We start from the raw sequence: 25,756 nt of genomic DNA, 5'->3' as shown, positions 1-25,756 counted from the left end.
ATTCTTAGGCTACTGTTTCTTTCCTTTTCCCTGCCAAAATCATTGCAAAAAAATTTGGAGCCCAAATCCATTGGAAAATCACTAGATGGAAATGGGAAGATATTAACTCAATGCACATCTTTCGGAAAGGCTCACAATACTCAGGTGACAAGACCACAAACAGGAAGCACAGGCTCCAACTCAAAGAAAGCTGGTTTTCCTTAAATCCGGGTGAACCTTTTGTAGTCATGAAGCCTGTTAATTTTGGTGAGAAATGCAGCACAATCCTGTGCATGTTAACTGCACTGGGGCCGTGGGGGTGGCACTTGTTGCCTCTTCCCAGGGTTGTCCACACCACAGCTGCCTCAAGGGCATCTTCTGGGGCTTTAGGAGTGGAGTGCGTGTATTTCCTGCCATTTCTGCCCTTTACCCATGAGCATCTTGTAGGCTGCTTTCAGTGAACTGTCCTTTGGCATCTCCCTGTGTGTGCTGCCATTCTTTAGGGGTGTGCGGCTGGTGGCAGCAGCCTGTGTGGATGTTTGAGGTGATTGTCAGTGGTGCAACGTGGGGTGCAGGGTGTGCTTCACATGTGTTCGTCTACCTGGTTGTCCTGTGTTGCGCTGTTCCTGCTTGTGACAGTGCAGTCGGTGTGGTGAGCGTGCCTCCCGGTGTGTGGCATGCAGTGTCTGCTGTCTGGCTGCTGGAGTGAGTGTCTTTAGCAGGCACCCCCAAACTTCGGCCCTCCAGATGTTTTGGACTACAATTCCCATCATCCCCGATCACTGGTCCTGTTAGCTACGGATCATGGGAGTTGTAGGCCAAAACATCTGGAGGGCTGCAGTTTGGGGGTGCCTGGTCTATAGGGATGCCATGTGCACTCTGTCCCCTGTTTATCTGCATGCCTACACTTGCACTTTTGAGCTGCTTCCCATGAGCTGTCTTTGAGCATTATCGCAGTCCATATACTCCTGTTAAGGGCACTTGTGGACTCTCCTCTGTGCACCAAAAGGTGGCTGCAGTAATGATGGCTGAGCTGGCTCTGTGCTTTGCTGGCTCCTTTTCTCTCTGCTGGGCTGGAGCCAGCTCATCTGGTGTTTACCCCTCCCTGGGGCTCCTGAACAGAGTTTGGATCTAGCATACTTCACCAGTTTATTTTAAGACAACGTAATTTATGACAGCTCCCCCTATTTAGGATTTCTCTGCTGATTAGTTGAATTCAGTACCCACTGAAATCAGTGGGGCTTAAATCATGAATAACTTTCCCTCATTGATTTAAATGGACCCTAACTTCAATTAACTTTGTTTCGATCCCACCCAATCATGGCATAAATGTTTGCAAAAATATCATGCCCTTGATAGAACACTGAGATTACATTCAGTACAGATTACTGAATTTGATTTCCGTTTCTCTCTTTCTCTCTCTTCTCTCTCTCCATTTTTTAAGGTTGTCGAACTGCCCCAACGGATCTAGTGTTCATATTGGATGGCTCCTGGAGTGTTGGCCCAGAAAGCTTCGAAATAGTCAAAAGGTGGCTTGTCAATATTACAAGTAACTTTGACATTGGACCAAAGTTCATTCAAGTTGGAGTAGTTCAGTACAGTGATTATCCTGTGCTTGAAATCCCACTTGGGTCTCATGATTCAAATGAAAACCTCGTCAGAGGAATGGAATACATACAGTACTTGGGTGGAAATACAAGAACAGGGAAAGCCATTCAGTTTGCAATCGATCATCTATTTGCCAAATCTGCAAGGTTCCTTACAAAAATCGCAGTGGTACTCACTGACGGAAAGTCACAAGATGACGTCAAAGAAGTGGCAGCTGAAGCAAGAAAAAACAAGATCACTCTGTTTGCCATTGGAGTTGGGTCAGAAACTGAAGAGGATGAACTAAGAGCCATTGCCAACAAGCCCTCGTCAACATATGTGTTCTATGTTGAAGATTATATTGCAATATCCAGAATAAGAGAAGTCATAAAGCAGAAACTCTGTGAAGGTAAATATTAGTGCCTCTTGGCAGAGTCATTAACCTCCTTTTCCTTTAAGGAGTATGATGTGCTGTAGTGGTATTCTGACCTCACTTACTTTAGTAGCTTGGATGTACTTGGATGTATAGGAAGCTGCCATGCCATCAGGCAGGCCATCTAGCTCAGGGGTGGGGCATCTCTGGCTGTTGGATGTAATTAGGCCCACCAGGCCTCCCCATTTGACTCAGGAGGCTATTTTCGCCAATTCACGCCCACCTGCTATATAGCTGTTTTCAGGTAAAGATGCAACTGGGCTGAAAGGAGGTTTGCAGACACTATCAGTTAGCGGTGTCATTTATAGAGCCCTTTGCCCATGTGTGAGCAAAACCTGACATTGTGACATCATGTGATTGACAGGGGGTGTGGGATATATATATATGACCCAACAGCTGGGTCCAGTACCCTACCCCTGCTTTCCCACAGTCTTGTCCACTGACTGCCAGGAGCTCTCCAGGGTTTCAGAAATGGGCCTTTTCTAGGATTTACATATCGTGTATCCTTCCACTCAGTGGGAGATGTATGGATGTGCCTGCTACCCCATTATGTGTACAGGATTCTTGATGGTTTGCGAGCTGTCTGTTAAAAATCAGAACCCTGATAGTCTAAGAAAAGAAGTTGGATCTGATTTTTTGTTTTTGTTTTATTTCTGACAAATTAAAGGGCAGGTATAATTTAATTAATGCCACTCAGTAGATCTGAACAAGGAACCATTGTGTGCAGCAGAAGGAGACACAGGTTTGGTATGAAAGAGAAATGCGTTTGCATGAGAAGTGATGAAATGAAGCTCACTGCCAAGGCAGACTTTGTAATCACCGCATCTGGCAATTCCCAAGTCTAGACTAGTGGTTAAGAATATGAAACTTTTGCTGGCTGACCTTCCCCAAGACTTTGCAGCAGCCTTAGCGGTGAACTGGTGACTATGGGGGTGGGTGGGTTACTGGGTTGTTGTTTTTATATTGACTATATTTGTTGTGGTTTTATATTTTGATATTGTTCTGTGAACTGCCCTGAGACCTCCAGGTTATAGGGCAGTATATAAACTCAATAAATAAGAATACTAGATAAATAATATGGCTCAGCCATTGTGAGTGGAGAGGCCCAAGACGAACTGGTTACTTGATTGAGTGTTGAAACCACTGGTATGGTCAGAAACTATGGTCTTCGGTTGCTTCAGAAACCGAAAAGGCTGAGATGCGGGCAAGCCCTCATCAACACAACACAATGTTCCTCATCCTAAGCAGAATCTACCTGTGCTTGTGGTAGGGTTGTGCTCCTACTTACCTTGTCATGGTTTTGTTTTAGTCTAGTTTCCCATGCTTTTGTGGTATCGTGCATCAGCAGAAAACAACTGCAGGGCTTGACCTTTTCTGACTCTGCCAGTGGAATGACTGAATCAGGGATGAGGAACCTGTGCCTCTCCTGATGTTGTTGGACTACAGCTCCTATCATTCCTGACTATTGGCCATGAAGGCTGGGGCTGATGAGAGTTGGAGTCCAACAACACCCAGAGGCTCATGGGTTTCCCATCCAGTCGTGTTACTGAAAAATCTTTCTCTCCCTCCACGTACTCTCTCTTTGCAGGGAAGTTGTGTGTAGCTACTGTACCACAAAGTTGTTTTTGCAATGTCCCTCAGATCATCAGAACCTTTCATGCCCACCCCTCTTGCTCTTTCCCTATGCTTCAAAAGTCTGCTGGCAAAGGATACTTGGGGCCGTTTCAGAGACATTCAAAATATTCCCCATATAATGTGCTGCAGCTATCCCTGGCAATGCAGAGACTGTCCTCTGGGATTTTAAAATGAACTATATGACATAGCTGTGTTTCAGGCTTGATGTGAGATGAAATTTAAGCCCTAGCACTTGAAGTCTGCTCTCTTTCTATGTTTTGAAAAGAGAAGGTCCTGGGTAGGATCCAAAGTTTCTGTTCCATTCATGGAAAGAGTCTTCTGTGACTTGAAAGTCGCCTTTGGATCCAAACCCCAGACTTGTGTAATGTACCTACTGCAATGCATAAGATTTCAGAAGGTTCTCTGAATATTTATTGTAATTTTAAAAAATACTTTAAACAAGTCAGAAACAGTGCTGTTCCTAAAGGTGCTGGCACTTTGCACACTTAACAGAAATAATGACTGCAATTCTCTCTAGCATTGCCAAAAAGGAACAAGATGAGTCAAGGCAGCTGTTCATCCATGATGGATGCACCATTTGTTTGTTCTTTTAAGGGTAAATAGAGCCCTTAAAAAGGGTGAAATGAGCCATAGAGAGGGCCCAGCTTGGACTGGGCTCTGGTGGAAAGGGATTAACCTAGGGGACCCAGGTGGCGCTGTGGTTAAACCACTGAGCCTAGGGCTTGCTGATCAGAAGGTTGGCGGTTTGAATTCCTGTGACGGGGTGAGCTCCCGTTGCTTGGTCCCAGCTCCTGCCAACCTAGCAGTTTGAAAGCACGTAAAAATGCAAGTAGATAAATAGGAACCGCTACAGCGGGAAGGTAAACGGCGTTTCCGTGTGCTGCTCTGGTTCGCCAGAAGCGGCTTTGTAATGCTGGCCACATGACCTGGAAGCTATACGCCGGCTCCCTCGGCCAATAATGCGAGATGAGCGCGCAACCCCAGAGTCGGTCACGACTGGACCTAATGGTCAGGGGTCCCTTTACCTTTACCTAGCCAAGTGATGCTCTCCAGATGTAGTCCAACTACACTACAACTCCCAGCTCCAGCTAGGATGGCCAATGGAGAGGACATACCATTAACTACCCCTGGGTTAACCCTTTTCCTTATCTGCTGTTTGCAGAACTGCTGTTTGCCTTGTAGGGCAAAATAGATATGTACCGTGTGGCTTCCTTCCCCAGCTCTGATCCGAATTCCACTTCCTAGCTACACTTACCCTACAGGAGATCTGATCAACGCCCCCCTCACCTTTGTATCTAGTTGTGCCTCAGTATCAGAACCTTTTAATGAGGGTGAAAGAGCAGAGCGCAAAATATGGTCTGAAGCTCAACATCAAAAAAACCAAGACCATGGCCACTGGTCCCATCACCTCCTGGCAAATAGAAGGGGAAGAAATGGAGGCAGTGAGAGATTTCACCTTCTTGGGCTCCTTGATCACTGCAGATGATGACAGCAGTCACGAAATTAAAAGACGCCTGCTTCTTGGGAGAAAAGCAATGACAAACCTAGACAGCATCTTAAAAAGCAGAGACATCACCTTGCCGACAAAGGTCCATATAGTTAAAGCTATGGTTTTCCCAGTAGTGATGTATGGAAGTGAGAGCTGGACCATAAAGAAGGCTGATCACCGAAGAATTGATGCTTTTGAATTATGGTGCTGGAGGAGACTGTTGAGAGTCCCATGGACTGCAAGAAGATCAAACCTATCCATTCTGAAGGAAATCAGCCCTGAGTGCTCCCTGGAAGGACAGATCGTGAAGCTGAGGCTCCAATACTTTGGCCACCTCATGAGAAGAGAAGAATCCTTGGAAAAGACCCTGATGTTGGGAAAGATTGAGGGCACTAGGAGAAGGGGACGACAGAGGACAAGATGGTTGGACAGTGTTCTCGAAGCTACGAACATGAGTTTGACCAAACTGCGGGAGGCAGTTGAAGACAGGAGTGCCTGGCGTGCTATGGTCCATGGGGTCACGAAGAGTCGGACACGACTAAACGACTAAACAACAACAACAACATCAGTTCTTTAGGTCAGGACTACTTCTCCCCATATTTCTTGCTTTTGCTACTCTTTAAAGAATCATGAATATGGATAGTGCAATCATTTGTTGTTTGATGATGATGATGATGATAATAATAATTATAAGTATTATAATAAAAAGATAATAGTAATAATAACAATTTTATAATATTTCTTTTATTTATGGGTCAGGAACTAACAACCATCAAATCCATGTATGCCTTCTCTTAACCTGCAAGTGACTTGCTACTTCCATTGTAATTGAATGTAGAAACTGGATTTGTTTTAAAGGACTTAGTAAGATGAAAATAAAATATCAAGATTCTTAAGCAATGCAATAGCAGAACTACATTCTAAAACTTGCAGCTGTGTTCTGATGTTTAAAAAATGGTTTGCGGTGTACAAACTGTACTGGTATCCTTATTAATCAGATACCTTATTATGATTATTTGTACATTCTGTTTTAAGTAGATGTTTGCTTTCATGTGTAATTGTAAGCATTCCATTGTCATTGCCTAATATGTTACTGTACAATGACATATTTGGGAACAGATTATCTGACCTTAAATTCATGTCTCTCAACAGGAATTCAGATTAAAAACCCATTTCCCCAACTAGTTTCAGAGATATGATTGTTGGTCTTGCTGACTGCTGAACTGCCATTACCATGATGAGAAGGAGTTTGATAATGGCATATATGCAGAAATTTAGGGTGGGGCTGGGGGCTGGGTTTAGTATTTCCTGGCAGGGGCATGCCAAAACTCAGTTCTGAACGCATCCCCAGTTCTCATGTGATTGCTTGCACTCATGGCACCAGTGGCTTCCAGTATGAACAGCAACTACCATTCTGGAGCTGATTGTGAAAGTGGGTGGCTGGTCAACTCGCAACAAAAGAGTGGGTTGCCTATTTTTGTATCTGAAACAATACCCATTTTATGCAGTGCTTTGAATGTCTGCATCTTAGCAAAGCATGCTACAAAATCATCATTAGTTCCACATCTTCATTTCTCCATCCCCTAAAGTCTTAACAACAGTTTCCCCCATTAATTCTGTGTCAGTGCAAAGAAAAGTTGGCACATTCCTACTTTTAAAAATTCCCTTTTAACATTGTACCTTAAGCGCCCAGTATTGTATTTTGTGTTATTTTTTAAGTAGCATTCAGCCAGCTACAATTTTTTTTCATAGGCACATCACAGTCTTTTAGAATGAAATTCATTTCCAGTCTGTAGCAGTCTTGGTGAATGCAAAGAAGTCAAAACACAACTCGTTGAATGCAAGTAGTTTGTAGTTTGCTTGACTCTGGGTCTGGCTCTTGATTTTTTGTAGGGTCTGCAGAATGGGGCTTCAGTGAATCTCTTTTGATCCTTATTATACCAGGAGGACTGTAGAATGAAGGGCTACCAGCACAAAAGGTTAGAATGGATCCTTAGGATAGGAGCAACAGAGAGGAGTTAGTAGTGTCTGGCACAAGATCTGCCACTTTTTGGCTTGCCAATAGCTCTAGAAGGGGAAGTGTAAACAGTGGTCTAGTTCAGGTATATTATCAAACCATGGTTTCCTGTTATGAGAGTGAGCTGTGGCAAGCTTTGGATTTATGCACACCACCCTCCATTCTCCTTTCCACCTTCATGTATGAGCAGAGCAGACTGAAAGCTGTAATTTTTACAGTATTACCTTCAAACTGAGGAATCCAAATTCGTCACAATGAAGAATAGTAAGCTTAAACTACAGATTCCTGAATTTGGAGATAACAGAAGACTGCAGTTTATTATAAAACAAAAGTGGAAGTTTCTAGTGTCCTCTGCTTGCAGAAAGAGCAGAGGGAGAAGTGCATAAACTTGAGGCTCATAAAGCTAAAGCAAGGTTTGGTGCATTTCAAATTTAATGACATTGTGTTTCTCAGTCCCTTCGCAGCAGCAAAGTATGTCTTTCACCCTCCTAATTTAAATTTTAAAGCAGGTGGCTTTCTGCTTTTAACCTGCACCAGTTTATGTGACAACATGGCAGCATCGTATAGGATTAGCCTGTTTAATGCTTGCACCCTCCCAGTGCAAGAAGATGAATTCTCCATTTGGCAACGTGTGGCTTTGGCCACAGATTTTAATCACACCAGCAGAAATAGGCCGCCTGCTGAAACAAACTGTCTTGATATCCCTCCATGTTGGTGGCCTCTTGCACGCGCACACAGAACCTCTCTCAGATAGTTGTGGTACAGGTAGCTGCCCACATGTGTGGCTTCATATATGAAAACTTAAGAGTACTGTAAAATGCTTTTTAGCATCAAAACTATACAGGGATGGTCAATGACAATGGCAGTCCAAAAGTCCTGATATTTCACATAGGAAAAAATATGATCAAATAACCATAGTTCACATTTATGTCAGAGGTGGGAAGCTTTAGGTAGAATGGTTGAATATGACCCTCCACACCCCTCTGTCTGGTCCACAGGACTTGACCCAAGCCACATCCTCCCAGACCAGATCTCTCAGGGTGCCCTCTTGTTGTGATTTTTAGCTGGCTAGAAATGTCCTCTTGAACTGTGATTTTACATCTTCCTTGCATGGAGAGTGGTATGTATCTCTCTACGTCTACTGTTGTTATGCCCATCACTGGGGTGCCCCCTAGAAGGTTCCCATTGGGGGAATGTTTTCCTTGGCCTGCAAAATAGGTTCATTATCTCTGATTTACGTAGCACACTAAAGTCAATGGTGAGCTTCTCATTAAGTGTTCCAAAGGATGCTTTGAACTGGACTCTGAGCTCAAACATCACAATAATTTAATTACTCGTGCACCAGCCTAATGGTATAAAATTGCACCTCATGTTTTCAAAGTTATACATTGGTTACTACATCTGTGAATTAAACATTGTGTGTATTTTGGTTGCTTTTCAGAATCAGTTTGCCCAACAAGAATTCCTGTGGCATCACGAGATGAAAAAGGATTTGATATACTTCTTGGTTTAGGTGTGAAGAAAAAGGTGAAAAAGAGAATCCAGATTCCATCTACCAATGCGAAAGCTTATGAAGTAACCTCACGTATTGACTTGTCAGAATTGACAAGGTACAGTTTTTGTTTTTTTAATAAAAATTTTTATATCATTTTTAATTAAAATAAGACTTCCTTATAATGGACTAGATAATTGTTTTGGAATTAGGACTTCAGAGTGTGTGTTCTGCTAATTTTTTAAAAAAATTGCTTTCTAGGAATGTCTTTCCAGAAGGCCTTCCTCCATCATATGTGTTTGTATCCACTCAGAGGTTTAAAGTCAGAAAAACATGGGATTTGTGGAGGATTTTAAGCCTGGATGGAAGGCCACAAATAGCTGTTACTGTAAATGGAGAAGACAGAACGCTGTCATTTACTACAACAAGCCTAGTAAATGATACGCAGGTTGTTACTTTTACTGCACCCCGTGTGAAGGTAAAGAAGACATCAGTCATGTGTTGATATTTCTGTGATCCATACTGTGATTTTGAATGTGAAGTGATCCACTGTTTCATTGTTGGTTATAACAAAGCATCAGGGATTATTCTCATTTTTTAAAGTTAGTGCTTGAATACGGATCTCTGAGGACAAAACGTTCATTCCTCTTTGTCACGTCTGAACGGCATGCCACATAAATTGTGGCCTGTGTTCCTTTAGAAAACTTAAGAAGTAGACCAAAAAACCACCTTTGGTGGCACATCCCTGCTTATGTTGTACAATGGATTCCATCATGGCACTGTTTGGGAAAACCTGTAATCTGAAATGGTGCAGTGTTAGCTGTGCTGTTATCTTTCCCACACAAACTAATTTAAGCAATTAGTTTTTATATATAGATAGATTTATAGATGCCACCTGCAAAGTGTGTGTGAGTGCGCGCATGTGTATTACAAAAGCAAACATAGAGGTTGCTCCTACTTCTATTTTGTTATTCTATTTTGTTATTCATTTACGGACTCATTGTTAAAACCATGTTTATGGAAGACAATCTTACTCGGCTATGAGTGATCGCCAAAGATACACCCCTTTCTATGCCTTTGGTATAGAAAAGTATGATAGAAATACAAAAATAGATACATAATCTCTATAAAGAAGGTGATCAATGATATGCCTAGCTATCTTCTAGATAAGCACAGGCTGGACAGATGAAGCTTGGCATGGTTATAACTCACCTACATGTAATAATGGGAAAATCCAAAAAGAATTTTGTTTTTTCCCCCCAGTCTGATATAATTATTAGGCCATTTCTTTAAGTTATAGTAGACAATGCACCCTTAATTGAGACTGGTGGTAGCAAGTTTTGAAACTTGTATTAGTTTATGTCTTTACATTTAGGAATATCTATATGTTGAATATATATTTACAATTCTCTCACTTTTTTCTAGACATTGTTTGATGAAGGCTGGCACCAAATCCGTCTCTTAGTAACAGAAGCAGATGTTACGTTGTATATAGATGACCAAGAAACTGAAATAAAGCCATTGCGTCCTGTTTTAGGGATCTATATCAGTGGAGTAACTCAAATTGGAAAATATTCTGGGAAAGAGGAGACTGTACAGGTATGTATGCTCAGAATACTACATTTGTGGAATGCAGTTACACCTACCCAATGCTTAGATTTAAGCCTGATCTTAAGCATGATTATTTGGAACAAGTTCAGTTAAGTTCAGTGAATGAGGGTGAACAGATGGAAAACAAAAGCAGGTTAACATCAACAAACAATAAGCCTGTTGTATGTTTGGTAGCTCAAACTATCATGTGGATTCTTAACTATGGTTAGCATAAACCATTATTTAGTGAGATGTCAGGACTAAACCAGTCTTTGCCTTGAATGCTTTTGAAGAACAGAATGCCCAGTGTGAATTGTTTGCACAAGGGGAGTATAGGAGTTGTAAGCAGCTGTTTCCCTTTTGCATTCATTGATCTTGGTATCATTACAGAGGACTTGGTGTACAATAAGTAAATGCATAAACTACCAAAGTGTGAGTCTGAACTGTTTTTAAGGACCTTTCAGCACTTCCTGCCCACGTTTGCATTCTACTACAGTGGATGCTCGGGTTGTGAACGTGATCCGTGCGGGAGGCACGTTTGCAACCTGCATGCGCGGGTTGCGCTTCGGCGCTTCTGTGCATGCGCAAAGCACGATTTAGTGTTTCTGCGCATGCGTGCGCGCCAAAACCTGGAAGTAACCCGTTTTGGAACTTCCGGGTTCAGCGCGGAGTGCAACCTGAAGCAGCTGTAACCCGAGGTATGACTGTACACAAATACAAGCATAACCTGCCCCTTTACAAGTAATTCCTTAGCAGTTATGAAATGGACTTTAGAATATAAGATGTTCCAAGGGATTATGGATGTTATTTCTGATGACCTTTATATGTTTCTAACTTGTAAAATAGTGCTGTAAATCAATATGAGTAAGACAGAATGAGTTATTCCCCTTGGACCACCTGAGGCTCAAGATACTTGGTTGGAGTGCTCATGAGTATGAATAGAGGGTTCTGTCAATTTCGGTTCTATCTGTTTCTCATTTTTTCACTCTTAAATCCAGTTCTCCCCATTTCTCCATTTCTGTGATTTTTAATAAAGCATCAAAAATGGGTTTCTAAAGAGTTTGTCTTCTTTGTGTTACAGTTCGATGTCCAAAAGCTAAGGATCTACTGTGACCCAGAACAAAATAACCGAGAAACAGCCTGTGAGATCCCTGGATTTGTGAGTATGATGGGATTTTTTTTTTTGTGTAAAGCTTGTTTTTCATTTTCATAAAAAACAAACGAAACCATATCATAGTGCTATAATTGTTATCTGTCAAGGATATATATATATTTTAAAAAGGCTGCTATCTGTCAGCCTTCAAGTTCTTTCAGGACAGAAATTTCTGCAAAATGTGTTTTGGAAAAATTGTTGCTTACCATTAGAGGTTGTTACAGAAGTCTCTCTATGCCAGGGAGACACTGGTAACATGCGACTTAGTGTAATTAAAAGGTTCATATTTACACATACCTACAACTATATATAGGGACCCAGGTGGCACTGTGGTTAAACCACTGAGCCTAGGGCTTGCTGATCAGAAGGTCGGCGGTTCGAATCCCTGTGACGGGGTGAGCTCCCGTTGCTTGGTCCCAGCTCCTGCCAACCTAGCAGTTCGAAAGCACGTCAAAATGCAAGTAGATAAATAGGAACCGCTACAGCGGGAAGGTAAACGGCATTTCCGTGTGCTGCTCTGGTTCGCCAGAAGCAGCTTTGTCATGCTGGCCACATGACCTGGAAGCTATATGCCGGCTCCCTCGGCCAATAATGCGAGATGAGCGCGCAACCCCAGAGTCGGTCACGACTGGACCTAATAGTCAGGGGTCCCTTTACCTTTACCTTTACAACTATATATGCTTTGATTTTAACAATTTCTGCACGCTTTCTAAAGTCTTGAACTGATTTTTTTTTTATTCCAGAATGGAGAGGTAGGCAAAATCATGCCTATTCATATGGACTTTAAGGTAGTATTTAGTATCATGGCCCCCTCCCCCGCATTCTTCCTTTGTTAATATATCACCAGGTAAGAGCAAGATGTTTGTCTGGGATAGTGAGGATATTTTTGTAAAACATTTTTTTTTCAATTTTCAGCTTCTGTGCTCAGTGAATAATATGTGCAACCTTTTTTGGGGGGAGGGGTGTTAAATTATTTTGGACTGAATTTGACATGCAAATTATATGCTTTCATTCAGAATTAAACTATTTTTTACACAGGTAGTGGCATTTAGTTCTCACATTGTTGAATCTCTCTCATGTAGTCTGCTTTGTCATAGAAGGAATATACTTAAATTTAAGAAAAGATATGCACTCTTAAGTGCTAAACCAAGAGGAGTCCAGGTTCAGATGGCATGCTATTCCAGCAGCAAAATGGTGAGGGAGGAGAAAAGCAGTCACATTCTCCTCTCCGGGAGCCTGAACATTTGCTTGTTCATAGTTCGGCTTAGCATTACCTGTAAACTGGGCCACTCTGATTTCCTCATCATACATTGGTATCATGAAATCACTGTCAAGCCAACATGGTAGATTTCAGCAGGGATTTCAGGGGGGAAGGACTTTGTGGAGTAGGTTGTTAATAAGCATAAAGTTGGTTTGGTGTGCACGATTGAATTTTGTTTTTGGTTTTTGGTAGTGCATGAATGGACCAAGCGATGTAGGATCTACTCCACCTCCTTGTATATGCCCTCCAGGAAAACAAGGACCACCAGGCCCCAAAGTGAGTGGAGCTCTTCATCATGTATAGGTGCTTTCGTTGTGTTTAATTCTGTGGCCATAACACAAATTATGATGACAATGCCTTATTTATACGCCCCCTTCTGGTTTAAAGGCCCAAAGTGAAAATTGTATTTATTATTTATTAGTTTACAGTTTTATATACTGCTTTTCAGGTTGACCTTACAAATCCGTTTACATATGATCATTGCAACAATAAATGTCAAGTTATAAAGAAGAAGTTAAAATAGAATGGGAAAGAGGATGGCTGTTTAGAAGAAGCTGTTACTGTTGCTATCAGTTCCTCTTAGCTAGGGGTCAGTTGGTGAGTGCATATACCCTTAACCATTGGCCATGCTGGCTGAGCTTGCTTGGAGCTGGAGTTCTACAACATCTGGAGGGGCAGCTTGTTGACTTTCCCTAGAATAAACTTTGTTAGTTTCTGGAATCTACGGTAAGTGTGTATTAGGAGTGGAGGTGGGAGAATAAAATGAACTGAGGCATGCTTCATTTGGGCCATCGTCAGCTAGACAGAGATCTTAAGTGTAGCTTCTAAATGTAATGGGTTATTAGAATAATGTTGGATTAGAACGTAGCAATTACCTCGTTATTTGTTTTCTGCATAGTACTAAGACTTAATGCAGCTGCAAGATTAAGGCCAAGCAACTTTGCCCAGGTTTTGGACCACACAGTTGTAACTTAAGACATGGCCCCTGGCAGACCCCACCATCTTTGGTTTTTCACCCAATGTTCCCTTCTAATGGATGTTCTGACACTCTCATATACTCTAGAAGACAATGATCTCAACTCAGCCAACCCCTGAGTCTCCACTTGAACATCTTCTCTTCAGAGCATGTTTATGTAGTTATGCATGTTATAAAAGTCTGTAACATCTTAAATATGAAGCAGAAGAACATATCTTGTGAAAAAAGAACCACAACCAGTGAGAATGTATTGCGCTGAGAGATTAAGGACTCTGTTATAAAGGCCAACTGTTGCATGAAATATTTCTGGGCTTCCCTCCAAGTTTTTATGACTTTGAAAGTATAATTTCCTGAAGTGCCAAAATATGGATGAACAGCAAATGGGTGCATTCACTTGCATCCCACCACCCCAACTTGGCAACATGCGATCAGGTGACAGAAAATCAGTTCTCTTGTGGCTGAAAGGCCCCTGTGGGACATATTAGACATGGTGTTAGTCATGTCATGTGGGTACAGTTAACGTGCAAATGTTTACAAATGTAGATGTCAGCCTCAGGGAGGCTGAAGCTTGCCATTGTCCTGATCAACCCCCCCCCCCCATTTTTACATTGGCAGGGAAGTCTACATTGCCACCAATGTAAATAGTACCTTCAGGGGTGATTTATGTTGGGGCCATAATGGGATGGGTTAAACTCCCCCAGCCCATATCCTGTGGTCTTTCTGCTGCTTGGGTCCCTCTGCAGTGGTAATTAATAGTTTGAATTATTTTTGCAGATTATTTTAATCCACACAATTAACGTTAGCTACAATTAACATTAGCTACAATTAACATTAGCTTGGCCCTCCATGAATGAACAACAGATGGAGATAGGAGTTGGTTGGTTAGGGGTTATACCTGCCTAAGCTGCACCAGGCGTATGGATGGGCTAGAACAGGTATCCCCAAACTGCGGCCCTCCAGATGTTTTGGCCTACAACTCCCATGATCCCTAGCTAACAGGACCAGTGGTCGGGGAAGATGGGAATTGTAGTCCAAAACATCTGGAGGGTCGAAGTTTAGGGGTGCCTGGGCTAGAATGACAGGCTTATTTCATTTTCCAGAAGAAGCATGCGTGGCTGATGTTAGATGAGGCAACCCTTTGGGGAAACACACACACATACACAGAGAAGGCAAGATGGCCACACCAATTCCGCTGTAGTTTCCGTGCAGATCTATGGGTTGTGAGCTTCACACAAAGCAGAAAATTTGTGCGTCAGAATTTACTATGTCAGAATAGAGTGAGGCAAAGCAACCTTTCCTCCCTGCACTATTTATGAGGAGGTTTCAGAAGGGAGAAGAGGAAAAAGGACATATTTGCCTTCACACTCTCCAGAAACCTCCCCCATATTTATATATAAACACCGGAAGGGTTAGGGGGATATGTACTATAATGTTAAACTCCTCTTCTCCGTGTTATTTCAGAAGATTTCAGGAGTGGAAAAGATATATTTTCTATAACTTTCCCAGGAGAAACACCCACTCCTTCCACCTGTGGAAGCAATAAAGAGTTTGGTTTCAAGGCTGACAGCTAGCCCTGAACCACGAGCCCTTTACCACTTTATAGGACAGTGTGTGAAGGTTTCAGAAGAGCTGGGGGGGAGGAGGAAGGGCACCAACTTCCATTCCTTTGTCCACATCTGAAACCACCTCCTTCCTTTCAGGAGCCCTGTACAAGGCTCCTGTTCAGGTTGATTGAAACTCTGAGTAGCATCTGTTACTATGGTTGTTGTGCAGCATTTAGTTGCTGCAACCTCCTCAGTTCTATACTGTTCTAATATGTTTGCCTTCTCCCTAGGGGGATCCTGGACAACCTGGGAATCATGGTTATCCTGGAGAACCTGGTCGAGATGGTAAGCCTGTGAGTACTAAAAACTTAGTCATCTATAGTAATTTTAATGCAAAACTGACATTAGAATTGTATCAGAACATTATTAAGGGTGGCAAATGCTCATTATTAACATCAGGATCACGAGTAAGGGGTGACAGTTGGAATTCCCAATCAAGCAGAATTCAGGGAAGATCCATACCTTTTGTTGAAAAAGCCACACAGAAGTAATATGTCAATGCTACCCTTTCCTTTAAATTTGTAATTTACTGGGTTTTTTGTGCAGCAGTTAATAATCTTACAGTCGGGCGTCATAAATTGTTAATCCTACTATTATGGAAGGTGCATAGAATGTCAACAAGGATATATAATCCAAGTTTCAGAAACTGAAATGATGGCAAGTTAAGATTAGTTTTGTCTTTTCTTTAAAATAGTTTCAGCCATTAAAAAAAAAGAGTTCTGGATGCTGTGCTGGCTCAGTTCTGATGTGATATCTTCACAATAGCATTACGAGAGCAAGCTGCAGTGAGCCCTCGTTCACATGGCTGATTTTTGTTAAGAAAGAGTAGAAGGAAGAAGAATGCAGCTAATTGCTCACTAGCTAGTGGCTTCCTCCTTGGGGTATAACAATATGTAACTGTATCCCACCCAAAGAGAAATAAGAAATGTAATGTCTTGTTCCTGTTAGTTCTTGCAAAAATGTGGTTGGATGCTTATCATTAGTACTGCGGATTAGTCTGCAGTCCCCATACTCACCCTGGGAGTAAGCTTCTCTGCACATAACTTCTGAATAGTACATTTATAGTACTGTGCCATGAAAGTGTTAGAAAGGAGGCTTTAAAAGGTTCAAATGAGTTCAGTTACTTTACCAGACAATTAAAGTAAGGGCAAATTAAAACGCTGAAGCAGAAGTTTGGATCTTTTCCCAAAAAAACATTCATCTCCTTTTGACTTTGGTAGTAATGAATTCAAAGAATTTGGTTTTAATTCTTATGGGCCTTTAGAAGGTTTCCAGAAATTTCAAGAAAATGAGCTCCAAGTTAAGCAACATGGCCTTTATTATTGTTAATGCCACTTAAGGCATTCGGTTCTTGCCCAGAATGTATGAGGCCTATGATTTTATTATTATTATTATTATTTATTATTTTTACATTTCACGTTCTATTTCTGGTAAAGAGTCTTTTGATGGTGGTGGTTGTATATTTGGTTTTCTGTATCAGCTCTGTATGGAAAATCTAAGCAAATCCTTGCTGGAAACTCTGTAAATCTTAGGAAAATTGCCAATTACTTGGAGAACTCCATGTTGCACTTTATAAACTGTCCAATTTCTTATTTTGGTTGCTTAGCTACATTTTGGCCATGTTCGTAGGTATAACAGATGGTTGAGATTATTGTGGTGGTTCCCTTTGGATGCTGACACAATTCTAGTATGAAGAGCAGTAACACCAAAAATACACTTCTTTCCACATACTGGAAGATTATATTAGGGAAGAGTCCAATAATTTCAATAAGCAATACTGGAGCCATGTTCAAAGAGAACTCCTACATGCAGAACCTGGGATCTATTTAAAGAACTAGTTTCATGGGTTCATTTTGAACCCTTCATAAAAATGATAAATCTACCATTTCATCAAAATGCTGAAATGCTCTAGAACAAAAGAAGAAGAAGCAACTTCTAATGTAACACAATTTTTTTCTTACTGTTTGCAGCAATCCCTTAGTTAATTATCAAGTAATCCCTTGATAATTATGACCATGGAAGCAAGAGTAATTGGAAGCAAAAAAAAAGCAGACCATTGTAGCCCTCCACTGTACATGAGTGGAGCTGTGCCAGCTACCTAACATCTGGCCACATATTCCTGACTAACACATGAGATAGATAGTGTGTAGGTAGTATATTATTGAACAGAGGCCAACCTTTGAGTTTCCTTTGCCTTTAGGAGTTAGGCAGGTGGTGACCAGCGAAAGAACTTTTTTGGTTGTGATACCATGTACATGAAGTGCACTCTCTAGAGAAACTTGGGTGTTGCCAATTTTGATGTCTTCTCTGTACGTACCATATACTGTAAGAAGAACATTGTCCAGGCTTTCCACAATGTGTTGTATCTGGTTTTCAGTGGTCTCTTGCTGTACTGTAGAGGTAAGTACCTATCCTGCAGCTCAGTGTGCTAAAATATGGATTAGCTTGACACCCAAATATGTCCATTGTGGAAAAATCCATTGCACTTATGCAAATAGACTTCCTGTCTATTTTATGTAGTCTTCTCCTTTTGCAATTGGATTTATCTGGCCACTATACCAGGAAAGGAAATTTATTTCCCCACAACAAAACAAGCTGCTTGCAGCAGGTTTGGATTTGTACAACTCCCCTTTTCATTGTGTTACCAAATTTTTTGTACTTCTCAGGATTGTTGTGTTCTTGATCAAGCAAATATAAGCTATATTTTGGGGTTTATATGATTACTCGTGATCTAACATTGCTGTATGCAACTACCTACTTCCATTCAGTCTTTCCCCCACCCCACTAACGGAGAAAATATACTGCTAACAAAGACTCCCATAATTTAATACTGTATCTCAGCCGTGACCAGACAGCCTTCTGCTATCAGTGGTGACAGCCTACATTTTTTAAAAGAGGAAATCCACATCTTTGCTGTAGCTTTTGATTCTAGCTTGTGACATATATCCCTAGTTGTGATATAAATAATAGCATAATGAACCGTGGAGGGAAAATAAATCATTTTTGTAGCCTTGTAATGTGGCAGCTATGTACATCTATATATCTTCCTCAGATGCCAAATTGGTCATTTTCCGAAGTGAAGAAAAGTTTTAGAAAAGAATGATAGAAAGTGTGGGTATTAAGGAATAGTAATGGAAATGTCAGAACACCGAAATATTGCCTTATCTACTTAAAGTTAGTGATGACTAAGGTTGCAATCCTTACCTCCTCAACTTCAGGGCTTTGCAGAACCACCACTGCATTCACAGCCCATCTGCTCATGGTGGCCACAGCAGAAGATGGTGGTGGCAGGATGATCAAGCTCATCACTGCACCAGCTGCTGGTTGGCATAGCAATAGAGTCTGGATTGAGCCTGATGCTGGCCTGTGATGACTTTGATCCTGGGGATCCTAGACTGGCTCATCCCCTCCACACCTTTGAAACACCCCATTATGGGGCCATCTGCTGAGCTCCACCGGTACAAATACCACCACTGAGTTTCCTGGTTCTAGTTGGGAGTAACTGTGCTGAACTTGAAGTCAAGTTCAAACCTAGATTTCTTCAGCATTAGCTTGTGTCTGTTCATGATAGGCTGAGGGAAGTGAAGTCTTCATTTCAACCTCTTTCCCAGCCAACTTTCCATATACAAATTTCTGCTTTTGTCAATTTGTTTGCAGTGCAATAATTCCACTGGATCCGCCCCCTCTCCAACACACACATATCGGAGTGAAATTTGGTACACATGTTTGGGGCCCAGTTCTAATACCATCTTGGTCTCCATACACCTTTTTAAAGAGGAGGGGGGAAATGCAAAATACAGGACAATGCAATATCTCTTGTTTCAAATACAAACATTAAACACAACATAATGCACTAGCTCCCTTGAAGATTGAGAAAGGAACTGGAAAGTTAGTGTTGTGTGTCCAGGTCAACCTTCTGCACTGTAAGAACCTCTTCTCAATCAGCAAAAGGTTTAATGGTGGAAGAGCCAAGCAACATCTGAAGTGCAGCCTTTCAAATCCCATGCTTTGCTAATTTTAAAATCAAATCCCTACAGTCCGGGGAAAAAACCTATAAATAAAGTTCAGGTAGTTTGTAATTGCACAGAGAAGTTTGCTCCATAGGTAGGAAAAAAGAGGACCAGTAGTACTGGTTGTGTTGAAGTTCATGCAGTTCAAGATATTGGCATCTGCTTATAGAGCGGTACAAGCATAGGCTTGTGCTGCCAGGCTTAGTGGATTGCCACATGCCCACACAGTTATACTTCAGGCTGCACTATTATGTTCACTTACTAGGGTGTAAGTGCCACTGACCTCAATGCTTTTGAGTAAACATGGTTAGAAGATTGCACTGTTGATTCCACTGATTTCAGTGAACTGTTTTTTCTTAAACAGACCTTTCTATGAGTCATTAATGTAGGCTGAAATCCTAAACACACTTAGGCACAATGAACTCGATGATCCCATGAGTCATGACTCGTAGGCTATAGTCCCAAGCACACACTGAACTCAGTGGAATTTGCTTTTAACACAGACCACTCCTCTGAGCAGATCACATAGCCAGAATGTTGTTGTTTAGTCTTTTAGTCGTGTCCGACTCTTTGTGACCCCATGGACCAGAGCACGCCAGGCACTCCTTTCTTCAACTGCCTCCTGCAGTTTGGTCAGACTCATGTTGGACTCATAGCAAGAATAGAAAGGGCTATATGAAAGGGCTAAAATGTAGCAATAAAAAAACTCCTACCCTTAAGTGGTATGATGTTCGACGCCTCTCCTGATGAGGCTTTCCAGAAGTTCTAATAAAGCATACAGGCCATGTCCCATAAAACTTTAAATATGATGGAATATTCCACTGAATTAAAGTCATTTTCCTTTCATGCATGCAGACCTAACTTTCCATGGGTAATGTATGCTCAGAGAGACATGTGACTGGCAAACCATGGATGTAATCAGCAATTCCCAATGTGAGAGTTTGTGTGGAGAAGACTGTTGTGGAGGGGAAAATGTATACTGTAGTGTGTAAACTTGTACTCGGATTTTGGTAATTTGTAACTAAGGACATCACGTGGACTCAACTGTGCATTCCTTTTCTTGTGTACATTAATTTCCCATGTCAGTAGCCAAGAATATAAGCAAAAGCAAAATATATGCTGGATCTCATACCAAAGGCTTCTCTAGTCCAGCAGCTTATTTTCCATTGTGGTTAACCATATGTTTTTGGGAAGCCCTCAAAGCAGGTCCTTTTTCACTTTTGTCCCCCAGTAACTGGTGTTAAGCCGTGGTGTCGCTGTCCCTGGAATCAGCAGATAGCCATCACAACCAGTTGCCATTAATAGCCTTAGTCATAGTGGGTTTGTCCCTGTTTAAAGTCATCTGAGTTGGCTGCTGTCACCACACTGTTTGCAAGTGAATTCCATACCTTAACTATGTGCAGTTTGAATCGGGGAAATGGTGTTGGAAACGGGGGTAGGACTCAGCCACTGTTCCCTAGCAATGAAGTCCCAGTTTAACTGCCCCCCCCCACCTAAAAAAACCCCCACAAAGGAGATCTGATGAGGGAATTGCCTGATATACCTGATTTGGCTCTGTTTCTGAATTGTGCATAATTATATTACGATTATGACCATTGGTTTTGCAGTGATTGAATGTAGAAATTCAAGTGATTTTTTTAAAAACATGGCAGAAATAGGAAGTAATTATTCTTTTCATCTAAGATTTGTTTTTGTTTTTTTTAATATTTTATTTTCAGATTTTATAATTACAATAATTCATAAATTCAATGTTTTTCCAATCAAGAACAAAAAACAAACAAACAACATAGACCTCCCCCCCGATTCCAATCTTTTCCCATCTCATTTTATCTCAAAATTCTTTGTTTTTCCCTCTTGTTTATCTTAATTTCCAATTACAGTATTAGGTTACATAAATGTTATATCAAACCTGCTAATGTTTTAATATATTTTCAGTAGTCTTTTAAATAATCTATAAATCTCTTCCATTCCTGCTCAAACTTTTTCTCATGCTGATCTCTGATCTTCGCAATCATCTTTGCCATTTCGGCATAGTCCATCATCTTAATTATATCCATTCTTCTTTTGTTGGTATCTTCTCCTGTATCCAATTCTGGGCCAGCAAAATCCTTGTGGCTGTTGTTGCATACATAAATAACCTTTTTAGGTCCCTAGGTTTTCCATCCCCTGTTAGTCAAGTAAAAAGGCCTCTGGTTTTTTAGGGAAAGTTATCTTAAACTTTTTTTCCAATTCATTATATATCATTTCCCAGAAGTATTTTACTTTTCTATAGGACCACCACATGTGGTAAAAAGTACCTTCCTTTTCCTTACATTCCCATCACACATTAGCTTTTAATCTAAAATGTAAGGCTATCTTGAAAGTCATATACTTTAAAGGTTGGGTAAATGTTGTAAATAAACAAATTTGCCTTATTTATTTATCAGAATAGTACCATCAGCAGAAATATATGTTAGGCGTTTCAATATAAATGAGAGTTTCATTTATTTATTTATTGGTCCTGCTTAGGTTCTTTGCTATAGCAAACCTGTTTCCTATTCAACAGCTTGCTTAAGTATGTCAGATAGAAAGTGTACCATTGGAAAAAAAGAGGACAGTGTTGTTGTTGTTTTTTAAAAAATACAAAGTATATTCTGTTGCTGCTCTTATATGGAGGAAGCACAGGAAAAATTATTCTTGACATGCCTACTGGAAAATAAGGTATCCAAATTGAGAGGGGGGAAATGAGAAGAATTTGTCCTCCGGAAGAGATGTGCACCAACATCCCATATTGCACCCTTTTCTGGAATTTTGTTAAAATATTTTATTCTTCCTTCATAGTGTCCAGTTAAGTGCTGTGCAGCTTAAAAATGGCCTGGCAGACCTAGCTTTACTGAGATATCCAGATGCAGACTCTACACGTGGAGCATTGTTGCTGACCTTCTTAAAAGAATATCAAATGTCTCACCTAATAAAGTACTTTTTTTTCTTCTTCTGGTGGTGCCAGCATTTCCTTGAACAAAGAGCTGCAGGATATTGTTGCTGACTTTCTGCCCAGCAATTTTGTGCTTCTCTCCCTGTTAAGGACCTAAAGAGGAATCTTCTTCACACTGTGTACTTTGTATAAAAGCCAGATACATTAACACCATTTTAAGGCTTAAACACCCCCCCCCCCAACTCCTCATCTTATCTTCATTGTCTTCTATACATACAGTATGGCCCATCTTAGCACACCACTATTGGCTGCGTTTTAGGATCCCACTTAGATGCTGTCTGAGATAGCCCAAAGAGAATTCCTCAAGTGCCTTATGGAGGTATTCCTACCACAAATTTTACAAGCAAGGAATTCATTTAGAGAATGATGGCCCTTTACATCTTCCTTAATTTAGTTAGTATTGGGTACGGTTTTTCCTACATTTTGTTGCAAGAATTATAGGCATTAACCAGTACCTGGTCTCTGTGGCACCATGTGATCTTTACTTGCACAGGTCAGGCTTGGCGGTGACCCTTTGTTTTGGCCAGGGATGGGGTAATTGTGGCTCTTTAGATGTCGCCATACTATAACACCCACCATCCCTTACTACTGAGCATGCTGACTGGGACTGATAGAAGTTGGAATTCAAAATGAGGAGTGGCCACAGGCTCCTGCCAACCTCTGCTTTAGGTTGAAAACTGAAAGGAATTATCAGCCATTTTTTAGCTAGATCTTTTCTGTCTTCTGTCAAACATTTTGGACCACATGGTGAATGGAGCTCTTATGTCTAATGCTTGATCTGTGTGGTTGGCTGTTGTTTGTTTGCTTATTTGTTTAATGTGGACATTTCTGTTAACTTAATTTTCTTGACAATATTCATCGGTTTCCAAAGGATAGTACTGTATTGAACAACGAACCATTTTCAAAACAGGTTCTGATAGCAGTAGCAAAAACATCAAGACTGCAGTTCTAACCCCACATTTACTTAGGACTAAGTATATTGAATTCATTTGGACTTGTATGAATATTGATTATTTGAGTAGCCGAAGCCATTGCAAGAAATAAAGTACAATTGATTAAACAGTTGAAATAATGATCGGAACCTGGCATTCTGCAATGGGACTTGCTTTTGAGGAGAGATAGTTAGGCTCGCACTGCAGGTTTGTACATTCAGTGAACACCATGAAGCTACTGAAATGCCTTTGGCAAATCCATTAACGCTCCTTATTTCTCTAGAAAAATGAGAGCAATAATGCCATATACATACAACTACACAAACAGCTGTTGCAAGGATGAATTAAGTATGGATTGTGGCATGTTCTGTATACTAATTAAGATATGAACGAACATTTGCTACAGATAATTGGTAATAATAAGTTTGGTCACCAAAGGGATACTTGTGGCAGCCTTCTACACCAGTGTTGCCACAGTTTCTACAGTGGGGATGGGCAACTCTTTTTGAGGTGAGGGGACCAGAACTGTACACAGTACAGTCATACCTCTGGTTGCGTTTGCTTCATGTTGTGGATTTTCGGGTTGCGAACGCGGCAAACCCGGAAGTGTATGCTTCTGGGTTTTGCCACACGCGCAAAAGCAATCTGCACGCTTCGTACATGGGCAGAAGCGCTCTGCGCGCTTCACGCACTCGCAGTAGCGGTGCTCTACTTACGGACTTTTTGGGGTGCAAATGGCACACCGAAACGGATTATGTTCGTAAGTAGAAGTACCACTGTATTTCAAATGCAGTCGCAGAATAGACTTGTGTGGTATTATGATATTGGCAGTTTTATTTTCTATTTCCTAATCATCCGTAGCATAGAATTTGCCTTTTTCACAGCTGCTGCCTCATACTAGCTTGACGTCTTCATTGAGCTATTTACCAAAACAACCCCAAGGTCTTGTTCTTGATCTGTCACCGCCAGTTCAGACTCCATGAATGTAGATGTGAAAATCAGATTTATTTATTTTTGCCCTGACAATCATAGTTTTTGCACTGCATTACATTTGCCATTTTACTATCAATACATTCATAAAATGTGAAGAGGTTGTTTTGGAGTTCTTTGCAATATCTTTGTATTTTAACAACTGAATGCTTTAGTATTGTCAGCAAGCTTAGCCCGCTCAAGTCCTAAGCGCTTAATCCAGTTGCAGTGGGTTTTACATCTGAACTTCAGAAGTGTTGCTTTTGAAGTACACTTTGGTGTAATGTTTGGGTTTCTCTTCTTAGGGCTACCAAGGAGTAACAGGAACTCCAGGGATTCCAGGATCCCCAGGGATTCAAGTAAGTTCACGGCATCTTTTCATAGTTCTAAAGCGAAGTCCTTATAAAGAGGTTAAATGAATTATAACTATAAACAACATTAGTAATATGTAATTGTTCCTTACAAGGGACCACGAGGCCTTCCAGGTGTGAAAGGTGAAGCTGGGTCAGATGGGGCAAAGGTAAGCCTAGTTTTGATAGCTGTAGTTTCTGTACATTAACACAACACCTTTCTGAAGAACTAAATATTTAGAATGTTCCAAAGATGAACTTACAGCTGCCACATTATAACTACTTATATGACTATTCATATATGCCTTTGTGTAGATAATAATACTTCTGGAAGAATTGTGCATTTGCTAAAAAATTGTTCTGCATTTCTTTTCAAATCAGTTCCATCTTCCACCCTTGCTTGATTTGCTTTGGTTTTTTCCCTATATTCCAAATTTCCATGGGTTCACAGGATGGAACTTTCATTACATCTGTTTGCTTAGATGTATTTTTGAATGCATTTAATTAGTAAGCAATGTTTCTAAAAGCTTGGCTTACTAAAAAGTTATGATCTTGGTGTGTGAGGCTTCTGGGTGTAGCTGTGCTCATGCCAAAGTGGGTGTGATTTTATTGGCTAGATTTCAGCTCTTTTTAAAATAAACATAATTCTACGTGTGTGGAAAATCCAGATGCTTCAACTTTCTGACATGATTTTTTCCTGGAAATGTAGCATGCTTTTGTATAACATGGAATCCTTCTAACCATCCTTTTATATATGATAGTTCTTGTACATCTACAGAAGTATGTAAAAATCATTGACTGAATCAAATTCCAGTGTGCACATAGAGCTGCCAATGATCACATGATTCTCTATAATGTTGCTGTTGTTTAGTTGTTTAGTCGTGTCCGACTCTTCGTGACCCCATGGACCATAGCACGCCAGGCACTCCTGTCTTGCACTGCCTCCCGCAGTTTGGTCAAACTCATGTTCGTAGCTTCGAGAACACTGTCCAACCATCTTGTCCTCTGACGTCCCCTTCTCCTAGTTCCCTTCTATAATGTTAAAGGGAACTTAACATGCATAGTGAAGAGGTACGCTTGGAAATATCTCCTAACAGTTGGGGCAAATGAGAAAACCCATGAGTTGTTTGGTCAGCTTCCTGAGTATTTGTGCTTCTAGGTGTGCCATGAGCTTTTAAATCAGATGCTTAAATTCGTCATACCGTGTGAGGCAGGCTGCCATTACGATTTAGCTCAATAATACCTGTAAAATTCATGTCTGAACTGAAACTTGGAGCCAGGTTTCCTGAGTTGAAGCTCATTTCC

At 41.0% G+C, this 25,756-nt stretch overlaps 1 protein-coding gene across 1 annotated transcript in view; it reads left to right on the top strand.

Moving 5' to 3' along the window:
• The window catches only part of COL21A1 (collagen type XXI alpha 1 chain), an 85,424-nt gene that overhangs the window by 20,251 nt on the left and 39,417 nt on the right, over positions 1–25,756 (top strand). The window contains exons 3-12 of the mRNA XM_035109767.3: positions 1,424–1,975; positions 8,582–8,750; positions 8,894–9,110; positions 10,058–10,231; positions 11,304–11,381; positions 12,119–12,127; positions 12,829–12,912; positions 15,447–15,509; positions 24,407–24,460; positions 24,568–24,621. Coding sequence (XP_034965658.2) covers positions 1,424–1,975; positions 8,582–8,750; positions 8,894–9,110; positions 10,058–10,231; positions 11,304–11,381; positions 12,119–12,127; positions 12,829–12,912; positions 15,447–15,509; positions 24,407–24,460; positions 24,568–24,621 — 1,454 coding nt within the window. The remainder of the gene's footprint in view (positions 1–1,423; positions 1,976–8,581; positions 8,751–8,893; positions 9,111–10,057; positions 10,232–11,303; positions 11,382–12,118; positions 12,128–12,828; positions 12,913–15,446; positions 15,510–24,406; positions 24,461–24,567; positions 24,622–25,756) is intronic.

This window comes from Zootoca vivipara, chromosome 3 (genome assembly GCF_965207765.1).
Source record: "Zootoca vivipara chromosome 3, rZooViv2.hap1.1, whole genome shotgun sequence".
NCBI lineage: Eukaryota > Metazoa > Chordata > Lepidosauria > Squamata > Lacertidae > Zootoca > Zootoca vivipara.
The sequence above is the reverse complement of the archived record's forward strand: the minus strand, read 5'-3'. Positions and strand labels throughout refer to the sequence as shown.